The sequence below is a fragment of the Bos indicus x Bos taurus genome, chromosome 5 (assembly GCF_003369695.1).
Source record: "Bos indicus x Bos taurus breed Angus x Brahman F1 hybrid chromosome 5, Bos_hybrid_MaternalHap_v2.0, whole genome shotgun sequence".
Taxonomy (NCBI): domain Eukaryota; kingdom Metazoa; phylum Chordata; class Mammalia; order Artiodactyla; family Bovidae; genus Bos; species Bos indicus x Bos taurus.
The window spans coordinates 77,181,162-77,195,620 of record NC_040080.1 but is presented as its reverse complement, the minus strand read 5'-3'; the positions used below and the strand labels follow the sequence as shown (position 1 = coordinate 77,195,620).

Below are 14,459 nucleotides of genomic sequence, written 5' to 3'. Positions count from 1 at the left end.
TGTGATGATAGGGTATAAGCTCCATGAAGGCATGGATCATGTCTGTTTTTCTTTTTCCAGCTTATAGACAGGGGAGTAAACAGCAGAAGTTGAACCTGGAATCAGAAGGGCATAGCCTTCATCCAATGAACAATAAGAAGGCAGAAAAATTTAATCAAGGACTGTGATAAAATCAAAGAAGACTTAAGTGAAGTACAACAAAACTTAGCCTAGTGTAGATGATTGATGAAAGAAAGGCCAGGCCTGAAAGACCAGTTGCGAGGCACTTCAACAATCTAGATGAGAAACAGTGAGGGCCTCAACTGAGGGAATGAATTCAAGGCTTCACAGGTGAAGTGGCTGGATCTGTTCATTTGACAACTGTGTGTGTGTGTGTGTGCATGTGGGTGTGGGGGTACACACACATGCATGTGTAAGCCTGCTCTGTGCCCTCTGTGAACTAATATCCACTTAGGACAAAGAAATTAAGTATTAAAAAGTAAACCTGTATAGAAAAATACAATGCTTTCCTTAAGAGGAAAAGTTCAAAAACTAAGGACAGATCACTCTTCCTTGTCTTTAGATCCAAAGGGAATTAAGGAATGAGTAGCCATTTTCCAGGGACACGTCCTCGTCAAGGGGAAGCTGCGGAAGGCAAAGATGAGGGAGGAAAACTGTATGGAAAGACTAAGACTCAGAGATGTTTTCGAGCAACTGAATGGAGATTTCAAAACAAACTTGGTGGGCTTCCCTGGTGGCTCAGTGGTAAAGAATCCACCTGCCAATGCAGGAGACACGGATTCCATTCCTGGTCCGGGAAGATCCCAAACACCTTGGAGCAACTAAGCCTGTGTGCCACACTGCTGAGCCTGTGCTCCAGAGCCCAGGCGCCACACCTACTGAAGCCCGAGCTCTTAGAGCCCATGCTCTGCAACAGGAGAAGCCGCTGCAATGAGAAGCCTGCGCACTGCAACTAAAGAGTAGCCCTCACTTGCCGCAACTAGAGAAAAGTCCACGCAGCAACAAAGACCCAGCACAGCCAAAAAAAGAAAAAAACTGTGGTAAGGGGGCATGGAGCCGTGTGGGCTACAGTCCATGGGGTGGCAAAGAGCTGGACATTACTGAGACACTTTGAGAGAGAGAGAGAGAGAGAGAGAGAAGTGGGCATTTCTGGGGTTTTGCTGAGAAAAGATAAGCCAAGGAAAGGTTGCTGCTGCTACTGCTAAGTCACTTCAGTCGTGTCCGACTCTGTGCGACCCCATAGAAAGAGACAAAAATATATAGGGAAAGTAAGTGTGACCTTGCCTATACCAAAGAGCGTAAAATTTTATGGAGATTATGGAGATTCGATGCTTCAAGGTTGAAGGAGTCATAGAGCCAGAAGGCTGTATGGGAAGATCCTGAAGAGAGGCAGCCAGGGCCTGGTTCCACAAGCCCTGGGCAGGAAGTCACCACACCATGTTGTGGTTCTTGGGTGGCAGAGAAGGAAGGGGTGATTGCATGGGGACCATCCTTCCAGGGCAGGCATGGCTACTGATGGCTGCTCTGGCCACTGCAGATTCCATTCCCGACTGTAACTCACCTAAATAAGCCTTCAACAATGGAAACCTAAGACTCCAATCATCTTTGTCTTAGATTTTTAAAATAACATGCTTTTCTTGAAAACGGAAACTTCTTGGTAACTTTTCTCTCCAATCCTGCATTTGAGTGAAATCTAAAGGTTACTTTAAATATAAAGTTCACCTTATCAAGAGCATCTGGGAGTCTTTACAGTGAGTCTATTTTTATTGCATATTTTGCAGTAGTAAAAAGTGTACTAAGAGTAGATGGCACCAAGGAGCTGCCATTTTTCACACCTCCAACCAGCACTCTTGTTTCCTCTTGCAAATGTCATGATAAAAGAGCCAAACTTCAAACTTCTGTTTTCTCGAAGTCACTTAAAATCATGTATGGCGTGCTTCTGAGTTGTGAGAGACCATCCCTACTTCTGTCTATACCCCAAAAGTTTGAAAATGGGACAGTGAGATGATGGATGGGGAATGGGTACCTGTTCTAAAGAAGGAATGATGAACTTAAATGTACCACTACTAAAGTTGATATACTATAATCAATATACTGTGTTGGCCAAAAAGTTCATTCAGGTTTTTCCATTAGATGTTACAGAAAAACCCCAAAAACTTTTTGGCCAACCCAGCATAATGCAGGGTGAGTTCTTTACAGATAATTCTCAGCATGCCAGGGAATGGTCCTGTTTGATCTGGTACCGAGGATATTCGGAGTTCGTGCCCTAGCAGAAGGCAGCCCTATTTGGAGGAGGCAGCCTTTAGAAAACTTGGTACCTGAGTGGGGAATGAGGGCAAGTTACCAAGATGACCAGCAGCTGGGTAGCACAGCCCGTGGGAGGGGCCTGCCTGCTTCCTCCTGCAAGCTCAAGGTCATGCACATTCGGAAACCAGCTCCGGGTCCAGGGGGTGGGAGCCTAAAGGGTCACCTGGTGCAGACCGTGGTGGGTTCAGTATCAAACTGTCTTGACTGCTAGTGCCTGTTTCCTGTGGCTGGGCTCCCCGTCTCACTGAAAACCATATCCCCACGTCACCTTTGTATTTCATTTCTCCCCTGTTTTCCTCAGTGAGTGTTCCCTTTTTTCCTTATTTACTATGTGTAGTCAATATTTCCTTCTCCCTTGGCAGTTTTAGTCCATACTCCGTCTCATTTCTCTGTATCCATTCCTATTTCCCTCTCAATTACTCATCTCCTCCCTCCAATTCTTTTTCCAGTCACGGCAAACTTCTTGAAAAAGTAGCCTGCACTTGGTAAAACCTTCACAGGCTCATCTCAGCCCAAGACAAAGTGATTTCAACCCCTTTGCTTTGAGGCAGTACCTAAACTGTGTTCACAAAGATCACTTACACACTCGGAGCTGCCACAGTTGACTTCTAAGCAGTGCATCTTGATTATTCTTTTCCCCTTAAAACACTCGCCCTTCCAAATCTTTTCACTTTCCTCTCAACATCTGGCCACTCTCTCTCCATCTCCTCCCCCTCATACCAATAACACAGAGGATCCCAAGATTCTGTCAACATTTCTCTCCTCACTCCAGTACGCATTCTTTCCCAGTGTGCATTCTTTCTCTTTGCTTCAACCATGGCTTGGGTGCCAACGATTCCCAGATCCGTATAACATTGACCCGGACTTCTTACTCTTGAACTGAAAGTCTGTAATTCTACCTCTTTCTTTTGGATATTTTGAGACTCTCAGATTCAGCACAGTCAGAGCTAGACTATCCTTTTCTCACACTCAGTCAAATGTGATACCTCCCTTTTCCGCATCACTCACATGGCTGCTAAGTTCTGCTGACTGTGATTCTAAATGTCTCTTCTGATGTACCCCTCCATGGGCTACTGCCACTGCCACTACTCTCAAACTGGGATAAGAAGAGGGCTAACAGAAGGAGCTCAGGGAATCAGATGAGCTGGTTTCAAGCTGCATTCTGTTTTTTTCACTTCAAGACTTCCGCTGGAATCTTTAAGACTCAGTTTTCCCACCTGTCAAGCGGGGCCAGTATTTAGAACTATTATAAGAAATTTAGTGATCTAACCAAAATGTTATTCACAGTGATTGGCACAGGTAGCCACTCAGAAACGCTATGTTTTTCACTCAGTACTCTCCTTACTCCCCCCCCAACCCCAATCTCTAAGTAAGTACTGAGCTAAGTACTAAGTACTAAGTAAACCTCTGAGCTAAGTACTGTGCTAAGGACTAGGGATACAAACCCAAAGAAGATATGGTCCATACCATTAACCAGTAGGCAATCTAGTTGGGAAGATGGGCATACAAACAATTCCAGTAGAGGGTTATGGGTGAGAGGATAGAGCAGTGGCTCTCAATCCTGACCATATACTAGAATTCTTAGAATTGATTTTTTAAATGCTAATACCTAGGTTCAACCATCAAAGATTCTAAGTTAATTCATCTGTGATGCATTTTTTTTTTAAAGTTCTTCTGGTATAGTTACGACAGTGAGGATTGAGAAAGAGCTCTAGACAGCACACAGAGGTATATCTTGTAGCTGGCACTTTTGGATGTTCTACAAATTGCCCCTTTTCTGTACCTCCTTCCTCTACATGAATTAGGAGACTCTGCCATATCCCTGCCTCAGACGTAGATCCTACCTGCCTGTTCTTGCTTCCAAGTTTAAGAAAGACAGTCTTGGCAGCAGTGTGGAGAATGTCCTGGAGTGGGGCAAAGGGTGGAAGTAGAAGGGCTAGTTAGAAGACTATTGTTGCGTTAATAGTTAGAAGACTATTGTTGTGTTAATAGTTAGAAGACTATTGTGCTCTCAGATTCATGAGAAATAACATGAATCTAAACTAAAACAGTGGCAGAGGGAAGACACAGAAGAGTTAATACAGGATAAAATCAACAGGATGATAAATATAGGTTATAGAGCATAAAGGAGAAAAGTGAGTTAAGAATTACTCAAAGTTTCTAGACTCAGTAAATGAGTAGGCTATAGTGCCATTCACTAAGAGAGGGATTATGGGAGGAAGAGAAAGTCTGACCTAAGTGTGGAACACCCAAATGGAGAGGGACAGCAAAGAGCTGAGAATACTCAACATTTGATGAACAGATTACTATGATTAATCTGGGTGGATACTGGAATAGTCTAGTTCAAGGCACTGTTGCTGTATGCTATAACTTGAGTTCTCTCTAGGTCAAGTAAAGTTTTAATGATGGAAACATTTGAAGATATCTGGTCAGAATAGAAAGGAAAAAGAAAGATAAGATTTGATGCAGCCCAAAATGATGATAAATCTGAACGTTGTTCAGTTTGTGATCATTAATTACAAATGATTTGGGAGAACACTCCTAGTAAACAGTCCTCCTACCTAAAGGCATTTTCTTAGTGTATCCAGAGGGTAAACTCTATGATGCATGATACAGGTTCTCACCTTTTTTGGCTAGCAGGTTCTTCACATGCCCCCCATCCTATAGAGTAAGAAAGGGCTACCCTAACTACATGCTAGGAAGAGTCGAGACTATCTCTCTCCACGTTGTATATTTTGTCAAGTGAGCACAATCTATGATTTATTAATATAATTAGCTACCGAGGCTACAAACAACTTTAATATGCACATGTAAATATTTGCTTACCTTTGAAATTGATTAAAATAGCAAGTAAATGGCTGGGAACCAATCTCATCTTTCCAGTACTGTTGCCAATTCATGACACTTTCCAAGTTCTTCTGATTTTCTCTCTTACAGGGAGGAATATAGGAGCACTAACAAAACAGAACACAGAAAGTAAACCTATTATTCTATAGAATATTGAAATATAGGCCGTTTTTAATAGATAGATGGCATTATGCTTATGGTAAATCTAATTTGACCTACTCAATTTTCAATTTAACCAAATTGGAATTGCTAAACTATATTTAAAATTTTGAATTTGGCGCAATTACAGGAAGTATTCCAATAATAAAGATACAGCCAAAAATAACTTTCAGCCATTATACTGCAAAGATACTTTATAAACAATTAATTACAATCTACTAGTGGGTTGAAAGCATAATATGGGCCTGCTGATGAACAAAGGGAGGTAACACAAAAGTTGATTTTTATCCCCAGTCTCCAGCGGACTTTGACATTTTCCTTTTCTACTTTTAACTAACAAAGCAAGCACACAGCTCTCCTCTGATACTGATCTCAGCCGATGAAACTCGTTTTCTTTTCTTACATGTTCTTGAACAGCAAAATCAAAGGGAAAGTTCATCTCAATTACATAATCAACACATTTTGCTAACCGTTGTCCCTTTCTAGCCATGCCTCTGACAAAGTAGTTCTCCGTGAAGGGACTTTATTACTTGAAGCAATATATTCAGCAGAGTTAGAAGACTGCTCTTAACCCTAGATGTTACAATTAACCCTTAGCATTCTAATCCATTTTTTCCATTTCAGTCTTTTATGATGATGATCATGGTGAAGACGATGCCAGTTTACAGCTATTGAATGTTTACTATGCCAGTGAAGTGGAAGTCCCTCAGTCATGTCCAACTGTATATAGTCCATGGAATTCTCCAGGCCAGAATACTGGAGTGGGTGGCCTTTCCCTTCTCCAGGGCATCTTCCCAACCCAGGAATCAAACCCAGGTCTCCCGCATTGCAGGCGGATTCTTTATCAGCCACAAGGGAAGCCCTTACTATGCCAGACATGGTAATAAATGTTTAATGGCCTTACCTCCGATCCTTTTTACAACAATCCTATAATGACCCCCACCTTACAGATGAGGAAACTGAGATTTCCGTCAGTTCTACAACTGGAAATAGAGTCTGGTGACTCATCACATTCCACTCTCAGATGTTGTATCAAGGTGTTCAGTATTAAGGAGCAGAGAAAAAATCCACTAGCTTTATAGTATAATTTGAGTCACATGATTTTAGAGCATCTACTTTCTCAATGTCTTCTGGCCATTTTTGGGTAAAATACAAACATTTTAGCAAACATTTTAGCATGATGTACAAAGCTCTCCATGATCTGGTCCCTGCCCGGTCCTCATTCTCACTCAAGCCTGGGATGCAGTCATACAGAAGCTCTTGTTCCCAAATCTGCCATGTGGAATCCACAGTATCATACTTGTCTGTTTCATGTCAGCCTCTCCAATTTGTTGGCAAGCTGGGACAAGGGTTATTATTTTCTCTTCTGTATCTTTAAACCTAGGACTGCAGCTAGTTAACATGGAAATTTCAAAAATGTTGGTAAAATTAATAGTAACACATGTGGATACATCTTTATTCAAGAAGAGGAAGATATTTTTTTACAGCAGTTAAATATTTTAAAGTATTCAGTTCAGTTCAGTTCAGTCGCTCAGTCACGTCCGACTCTTTGCGACCCCATGAATAGCAGCACGCCAGGCTTCCCTGTCCATCACTAACTCTTGGAGTTCACTCAGACTCACGTCCATCGAGTCAGTGATGCCATCCAGCCATCTCATCCTCTGTCGTCCCCCTTTCCTCCTGCCCCCAATCCCTCCCAGCATCAGAGTCTTTTCCAATGAGTCAACTCTTCGCATCAGGTGGCCAAAGTACTGGAGTTTCAGCTTTAGCATCATTCCTTCCAAAGAAATCCCAGGGCTGATCTCCTTTAGGATGGACCGGTTGGATCTCCTTGCAGTCCAAGGGACTCTCAAGAGTCTTCTCCAACACCACAGTTCAAAAGCATCAATTCTTCTGCGCTCATCTTTCTTTATAGTCTAATTCTCACATCCATACATGACCACTGGGAAAACCATAGCCTTGACTAGACGAACCTTTGTTGGCAAAGTAATGTCTCTGCTTTTCAATATGCTATCTAGGTTGGTCATAACTTTCCTTCCAAGGAGTAAGTGTCTTTTAATTTCATGGCTGCAGTCACCATCTGTAGTGATTTTGGAGCCCCAAAAAATAAAGTCTGACATTGTTTCCACTGTTTCCCCATCTATTTGCCATGAAGTGATGGGTAAGCCAACTTTTTCACTCTCCACTTTCACTTTCATCAAAAGGCTTTTGAGTTCCTCTTCACTTTCTGCCATAAGGGTGGTGTCATCTGCATATCTGAGGTGATTGATATTTCTCCTGGCAATCTTGATTCCAGCTTGTGCTTCTTCTAGCCCAGTGTTTCTCATGATGTACTCTGCGTAGAAGTTAAATAAGCAGGGTGACAATATACAGCCCTGACGTACTCCTTTTCCTATTTGGAACCAGTCTGTTGTTCCATGTCCAGGTCTAACTGTTGCTTCCTGACCTGCATATAGGTTTCTCAAGAGGCAGGTCAGGTGGTCTGGTACTCCCATCTCTTTCAGAATTTTCCACAGTTTATTGTGAAATTTTATTTCATTTAAATTTTAAATATTTTTATTTAAAATTTTTAAAACTAAATTTTTAAATTTAAAAAATTTTTAATTAATTTTAAAAATATTTTTAAATTTCTTAGATTAAAATTTAAAGTTTTATTTAAATGTAAAATATTTTTCTATTATATGTAACAAATTCTCATGTTATACAAATATTGTCTCAATGCATATTTACCCTCTGCATATATAGTTTCACTTCTACTAATAACAATAATATATAGCTAAAAAAATTCTGTGAAATTATGAATCCTGAGCTCTTCAAAGCAGCAGTTGGGCTTAGAAGCAATGGAGACCATTAGATAGGGTTCCAGTCTTATTAGTTGTTACATGTTTGGGCTTGAAGTAAATTACTTTTTTTCTAAATTTCATTTTCCCTAATCTGCTAAGTCTCCAAAATAAATTCTAGCTCTATATCTCTATGATTCTCTTCTTGGAGATACAGCAAGAAAGGACCCAGCAGAAGGCAGTACTGCAAACACTGTTGAGTATTTTCTCCAGAAGAGATCCTGCCCACTGGGGAGATGGCCAGGAAGCCTGATGAAACCACCATTCCAGCCAGCAAGGAGGACAAGTGTGGTTAGTCTTTACTTGGAGACATGTATTTTGCATTAGGAAAATGTTTATAAAGGGCTTCTGATTTTCCTGTTGCTTATTTCCTATAATGTGACAGATGTTTCCTTTCCTTCTATTAAAAATTCATTTTCTGTATCATGGTCAACTAGTTTATAAAGTGAGAATAGTGTCAAATGACTGTGCTCTTTGTAGAGGGCAGAAATTTCTAGATCTGGAGGTAGAAGCCATGAGGTGTGAAACGAAAAACTCATCAGAGGTCTTTTTGCAAGCCCCTCAACACAGGACTTCCCTAGTGGCTCGGCAATAAAGTATCCACCTGCCAATGCAGGAGATGCAGTTTCGATCCCTGGGTTGGAAAAAGCCCCTGGAGAAGGAAATGGCAACCCACCCCAGTAATCCTCCCTGGGAAATCCCATGGACAGAGGAACCTGGTAGGCTACAGTCCATGGAGTTGCAAGAGTCGGACATGATTTAGCAACAAAACAGCTGATACTCAAAACAAGAGGTATGCTAAACATTTTCGGGAATAACAACCAACAACCAAATGTAATTAAAGCAGATTTTTAAATTCTGTTATTATCTCAGTTTGAAAACTTTACTATTCAGTTTTGGGAGGAGGGGGAAAGAAGTGTCTCTACTGAATGACAGCTCTATAGTCTGACCAGGAGAATTACAGCTACACATTTCTGAAAAAGTCAGACTAAAAGTTTCACGGAGGGTGTAAAGTTTTATATTAGGTATGTTGTGATTTTATGTGGGATAAAAGAAATGTTTATTGCCTCTAGGAGACTTTGAGCTAGTATAGATGGATTTTTGGAAGCAAAGTACTCTCTCACATTGGGGAAAATAACCTGTGATCAAAATTTAAGTATTTTTTTCCAAGGACTGCATTCTTTCCAAAGAGTATCACAGATTAAATAATGAGTTTACAATACTCCAGCAGCTTCTAAAGTGCACATGTCCTTGAAAGGAAAATTGGGAAAATTGTTAAAAGGCTAAACTTTAAGGCCCTTAAAAATCATTATTATCTATTTTTTTATACCTTGATTGTCCATTTAATTGGTCTTTAAAATTTCTATGAAGCCTAACTCAGATTTGCTCTAGATTCTTTCTCAATTTAGTGGATCGGTGTAGATTATAAGAATTTTAAAATAAGGTATAAGTGAAAATTCAAAGCAGTGTTCCAGAAAAAAAAATTCAAAAATCAGTCATAGAGATTTTCTTTTCTGGGTTGTTCAAGTTGTTCAAGGTTTTCCTGGCACCAAATAGCTCCCTCATAAATCTCTCTCCTTTGGAGGAGGGGCACAAACAATGTGTGTCTTATCACCATTATCACTATCATCAGCATGGTTAACACTTATTGACTATATGTCAAACATTTCATTAATCCAAATCTCATTCAATTCAAATGAGCAATTATTATAATCACCCTCATTTTACAGATGAGGAAACTAAGGGACAGAGGGGTTTCAGAAAACCTTCCTTAGGGCTTCCCTGGTAGCTCAGCAGTGAAGGATCCGCCTGCCAATGCAGGAGACACGCGTTCGATCCCTGGTCCTACGTGCCATGGAGCAGCTAAACCCATGTGCCGCAACTACTGAGGCTGTGCTCAGAGCCCAGGAGCAGCAACTACTGAGCCCATGCACCTAGAGCCTGTGCTCCACAGCAAGACAAGCCACTGAAATGAGAAATCTGCTCACTGCAACTAAAGAGTAACACCCATTTGTCACAACTAGGGAAAAGCCTGAGCAGCAACAAAGACCCAGCACAGCCAAAAAAAAAAAATTTTTTTTTAAATCTTTTCTTAGATTACAAAGGCAAATGGAACAGCTGGGATTCAAACCGCAGAGAATTCTTTTTTTCCTGAGCTTCTTGAGTCATTTTATTATTTTTAGTTTAATTTTTTTTTTTTTTTTTTTTTGCTGCTTGTGGGGTCTTAGTTCTCTGACCAAGGACTGAACTGGGACCCTCAGCAGTGAGAGCGCAGAGTCTTAACCACTGGACTGCTGAGGAATTCCGGAGAAGGCAATGGCAACCCACTCCAGTACTCTTGCCTGGAGAATTCCATGGATGGAAGAGCCTGGTAGGCTGTAGTCCATGGGGTCGCACAGAGTTGGACACGACTGAAGCGACTTAGCAGCAGCAGCAGCTGAGGAATTCCCTGCAGAGAATTCTCAACCACAGTGCCTCGCTTTAGGGCTTCCCAGTTTTCCCTTTTTGGAGCCCCCTGATTTGGTGGTCAGGGAAGTGGCCTGACTTCCACACCGCTCTCTTGGAGAACTAGTGTAATGTTTTCTTGGGAATGGAATTTGTGAAGTCCTCCTGTGGATTGGCGGGCTGAAGCTGTCGGTTGCAGCGCTTTGGTTTCCCGGTACATTCTCAGAGAAATGTATTTAAGTCTTTGCTCGTTCCCTCCTTCTCAATTTGGCTTCAGGGTTGGTTTTTGGTGCCACAGATGTAATTTCACTTAGATGAATTTATAGACACAACATCTTCGGTCATGGAGGACAATGAGCCTTCCCTTGGAGAAACTTCTTTGTGCTGTTCTGACCTTTTCTTGTTTTTCATTTGCAAAGGCTGCCTTTCCCAACTTCTAATACCATTATCGCCCAAATAACCTTCACTAGAGGCTGTGTCATTTGCTGCCTAAAATTGCATGAAATCACTCTCTTTAAAAAGTCAGGAGAAAAAGAGGTACATGATAAAATATATTTGTTTAATGCCTATCTTTTAGAAAAGAAATTTGAGTTTTGCATTCATGAAGGAAATTGATGGAACTGAATGGGCTATTCTGAGTGTATTAATGTAAAAACTTTCAGAGAGTTTATAAAGGGAAGAAACTATCATCACTTGAAGTGAAATATCTGATTATGTATGCATTATCACTTACTTTACATTATCTTATTTTAGGGCTTATCAAGATTCATAACAGCATTCTTTTTCAGCCTACCACAATGAATTTGTATTTTAATAGAACACTTCTTGAGTGGGTTCTTTGTGATGTGTCTTGAGGATTGCGTTTCAATCATGTGGGCAGAGTAGGCAAAATTCACTTTCTTCCTTTACTGAGTAACTTTAAAAAACCACTGCACAAAACACACCATCTAGTTAACTAAACACTGGGGGCTGGGTTCTATGTTAGGCATTCCTTAAGAAAGAGAAATGAAGACATTTTTTTGGTTCCAGTTTCTTTCTTGACTTGACTTGGTTAGGGAGGTAATTATTGAAAGACGTAATATTGGAATAGGTTTAGTAGATTAAATAATTTCCAAAGTAAATTTGGTTGTAAAATGAATTCTTAAAACATTATCTACTGGAACATAGATTTAATTATATTTTATACCATACTTTCCTATTTTCTGAAATCCCGTAAGACCTCTCTGTGTCAGCTCTGGTGTATAATTTTAATGACATTTCTGAAAATATAAACATACAATCAGAAAAGCACTTAAAACAAAGTGGGGGAATTCCTTGGTGGTCTAGTGGTTAGAATTCGGTGCTTTCACTGCCATGGCCCTGGTTCAGTTCCTGGTCAGGGAACTGAGATCCTGTACAGCCAAAAAGAAAGGAAAAAAAAAAAAAAAAAAAACTCTGTAGAATAAAAAGTTTAACTGAGTCATTTATAAACCCTACAATATTTCACATGCCTCATGACTTCATTAATTGTTTGCAAACGTGTGCACTGAATGCAAACACATATTCCTGTGGAATGTAGGTTAACTGAGCAAACACATACAGAATTATATGTCAGCTAAGCTAAATTCTAGGGCAAGTGGTTCCAGTATGCACACCCACATCTCAAAGCTAAATGGAAATAATCTTATAGAAGAATCCGAAGGCCAAATAAATGGCTTAGAAAATGTGAAAAGTAGGGCTAAGAACAAAGGGGCGCTAAAATGAGCTCTTCAGAGAGAGCAAGCTGGACAGGTACAGAGAGGTGCCCAGCCTAGAATAGGGTTCGTCAAAGGATGGTCCCACAGACCCCTAGACTGTCAAAAGATCCACCCTTCTGAAAGTCTCACTCAGAGGCACTAGGAACCTGCATTTTTAACAGCTTTCTTTCTTCCTTGGAATGACAGGTTTGGGGAATTGATCATTTATGCACTAAACCATTCTTGATTGCGCGGTACAGGATACAAAGCTTAGATGTTACCCCCTAGCCCTCTTCTTCCTCCCTTCCCAGGAACATGCAGTGCAGTAACAGTAGCATATGTTAGAGTGCTTTGTAGTTACGAAAGAAGAAGTTAAAATTTTGGCTTTGAGGGGAAATAGAAGGCTTCACAAAAGAGAAACCATGATTGTGTCTTTAAGGTTGAATGGAAGTTTGTTTTTCAGAGAATGGGTTGGGAAGGGGACATTCCAAGAAGATGGAATGTGATGGATGTTCCAGAAAGACTGAATCATCTAATGTGCTTGAAGGTGAGGGACATGGGAGAAGACATTGGAAAATGCCCCAATTATCTGAACCACTCACTACCCACGAAGAAAAACAGCTCACCACCCACCACAGAGTATTCCCACCCGCCCCCAACTCTCCTTTAGTTGGACTGTATTATTACGTGTTGAGACCACATCTGCATTTTTGTAATTTAACATTATTTATTTAACTTCTGGATTCAAATAGACTGCTAAAGTTGGTGACATTACAAAAACTGAAAAAAGTTTGGAACAACATTCCACTTTCAAGAGAAAATAGTTCATTCAGCTGGAAAGTCAGGAAATAAAAATGCAGTGTCTTTGCCAAAAAATATAGGTTGAATCTCAATAGAAGTCAGACCAAAACAAGAAGTTTTAATCTGGAAGATGCTCAACAATAATTATTTATAATAAGCATGGCAGTATATGTGAAGATGTGTTCAATGGCTTATGATGATTAATTTAAAATTCTTGAGATGGCCAATCCTCTTATGACCATATAGAACACTTAAATGAAATAAAATGTCTTAAATGCTCTTGCACGCCTTCAAAAATGCCTCATAATGTGTGTGTATGTGTGTGTGCTTGGTCACTCAGTCATGTCCAACTCTTTGTGATCCCACAGACTACCACCCACCAGGCTCCTCTGTCCATGGGAATCTCCAGGCAAGAATCCTGGAATGAGTTGCCATTTCCTCCTCCAGGGGAACTTACCAACCCAGGGATCAAACCCACACATCTCCTGCATCTCCTACACTGGCAGGTGGATACTTTACTACTGAGCCACCTGGGATTCATTATATATATGTGTGTGTGTGTGTGTGTGTATAAAATAAAATATTAACAACCATCATTTCTGCATGAATGAAAACAACAAGCCCTGTCTGTGGTAAGTCCCCTAGAACCAGAATTGATAGATAGTGGTGATGAAAAATTGATGCTTCCTATTTGTGGCAGAATGTATTTTTCCATAGATGGCTCCACCAATATCTATCCTATTTTACATGCTTTTACAATGTGACATTGACTCTCCTTTACTCAGTGTTGTGGGTTTCCCTTCCCTAGAATATGGATGAGTCTGTGATTACAGAGGAAGTGATGCTGTGTGATTTCCAAAGCTAAATCAGAAAAAGAGGACATAGTTTCTGCCTGCATCTCTCTCTTGGGAATGCTTGCCCTTGGAGTTCGGACACTATGCTGTGAGAAAACCCAGAGTAGTCCATGCAGAGAGACCACACGGAGAGGCCTGTGTGGAGAGGAACCAAGGCCCCCCACTCAACAGCCAACTCAACTCAACTCTCTGATATGGGAGTGAATGAGCCTTCAGATGGTTCTTGCCTCCAGGCTTCAAGTATTTCACTAGAACCTCAAACATCACAGGGCAGAGATAAACTGTCCCCATTATGCCCTGTCTGTATTTATGATCCACAAAATTTGTGATCATAATAAAAATGATACACGCTCATGTGTAGTCGCTCAGCTGTGTCCGACTCTTTGTGACTGGACTGTAGCCCACCAGGCTCCTCTGTCCATGGGCTTTTTCAAGAGAAATACTGGAGTGGTTTGCCATTTTCCTCCTCCCGGGGATCGTCTCCACCCAGG

The 14,459-nt window shown here is 40.8% G+C and overlaps 1 protein-coding gene across 2 annotated transcripts in view; it reads right to left on the bottom strand.

Moving 5' to 3' along the window:
- KCNMB4 (potassium calcium-activated channel subfamily M regulatory beta subunit 4) overlaps nucleotides 1-14,459 on the bottom strand; it is an 82,333-nt gene that overhangs the window by 41,367 nt on the left and 26,507 nt on the right. For both annotated transcript variants that reach the window (XM_027542551.1, XM_027542550.1), the window contains exon 2: nucleotides 5,134-5,261. In XM_027542551.1, the coding sequence (XP_027398352.1) occupies nucleotides 5,134-5,261 (128 nt within the window). The remainder of the gene's footprint in view (nucleotides 1-5,133; nucleotides 5,262-14,459) is intronic.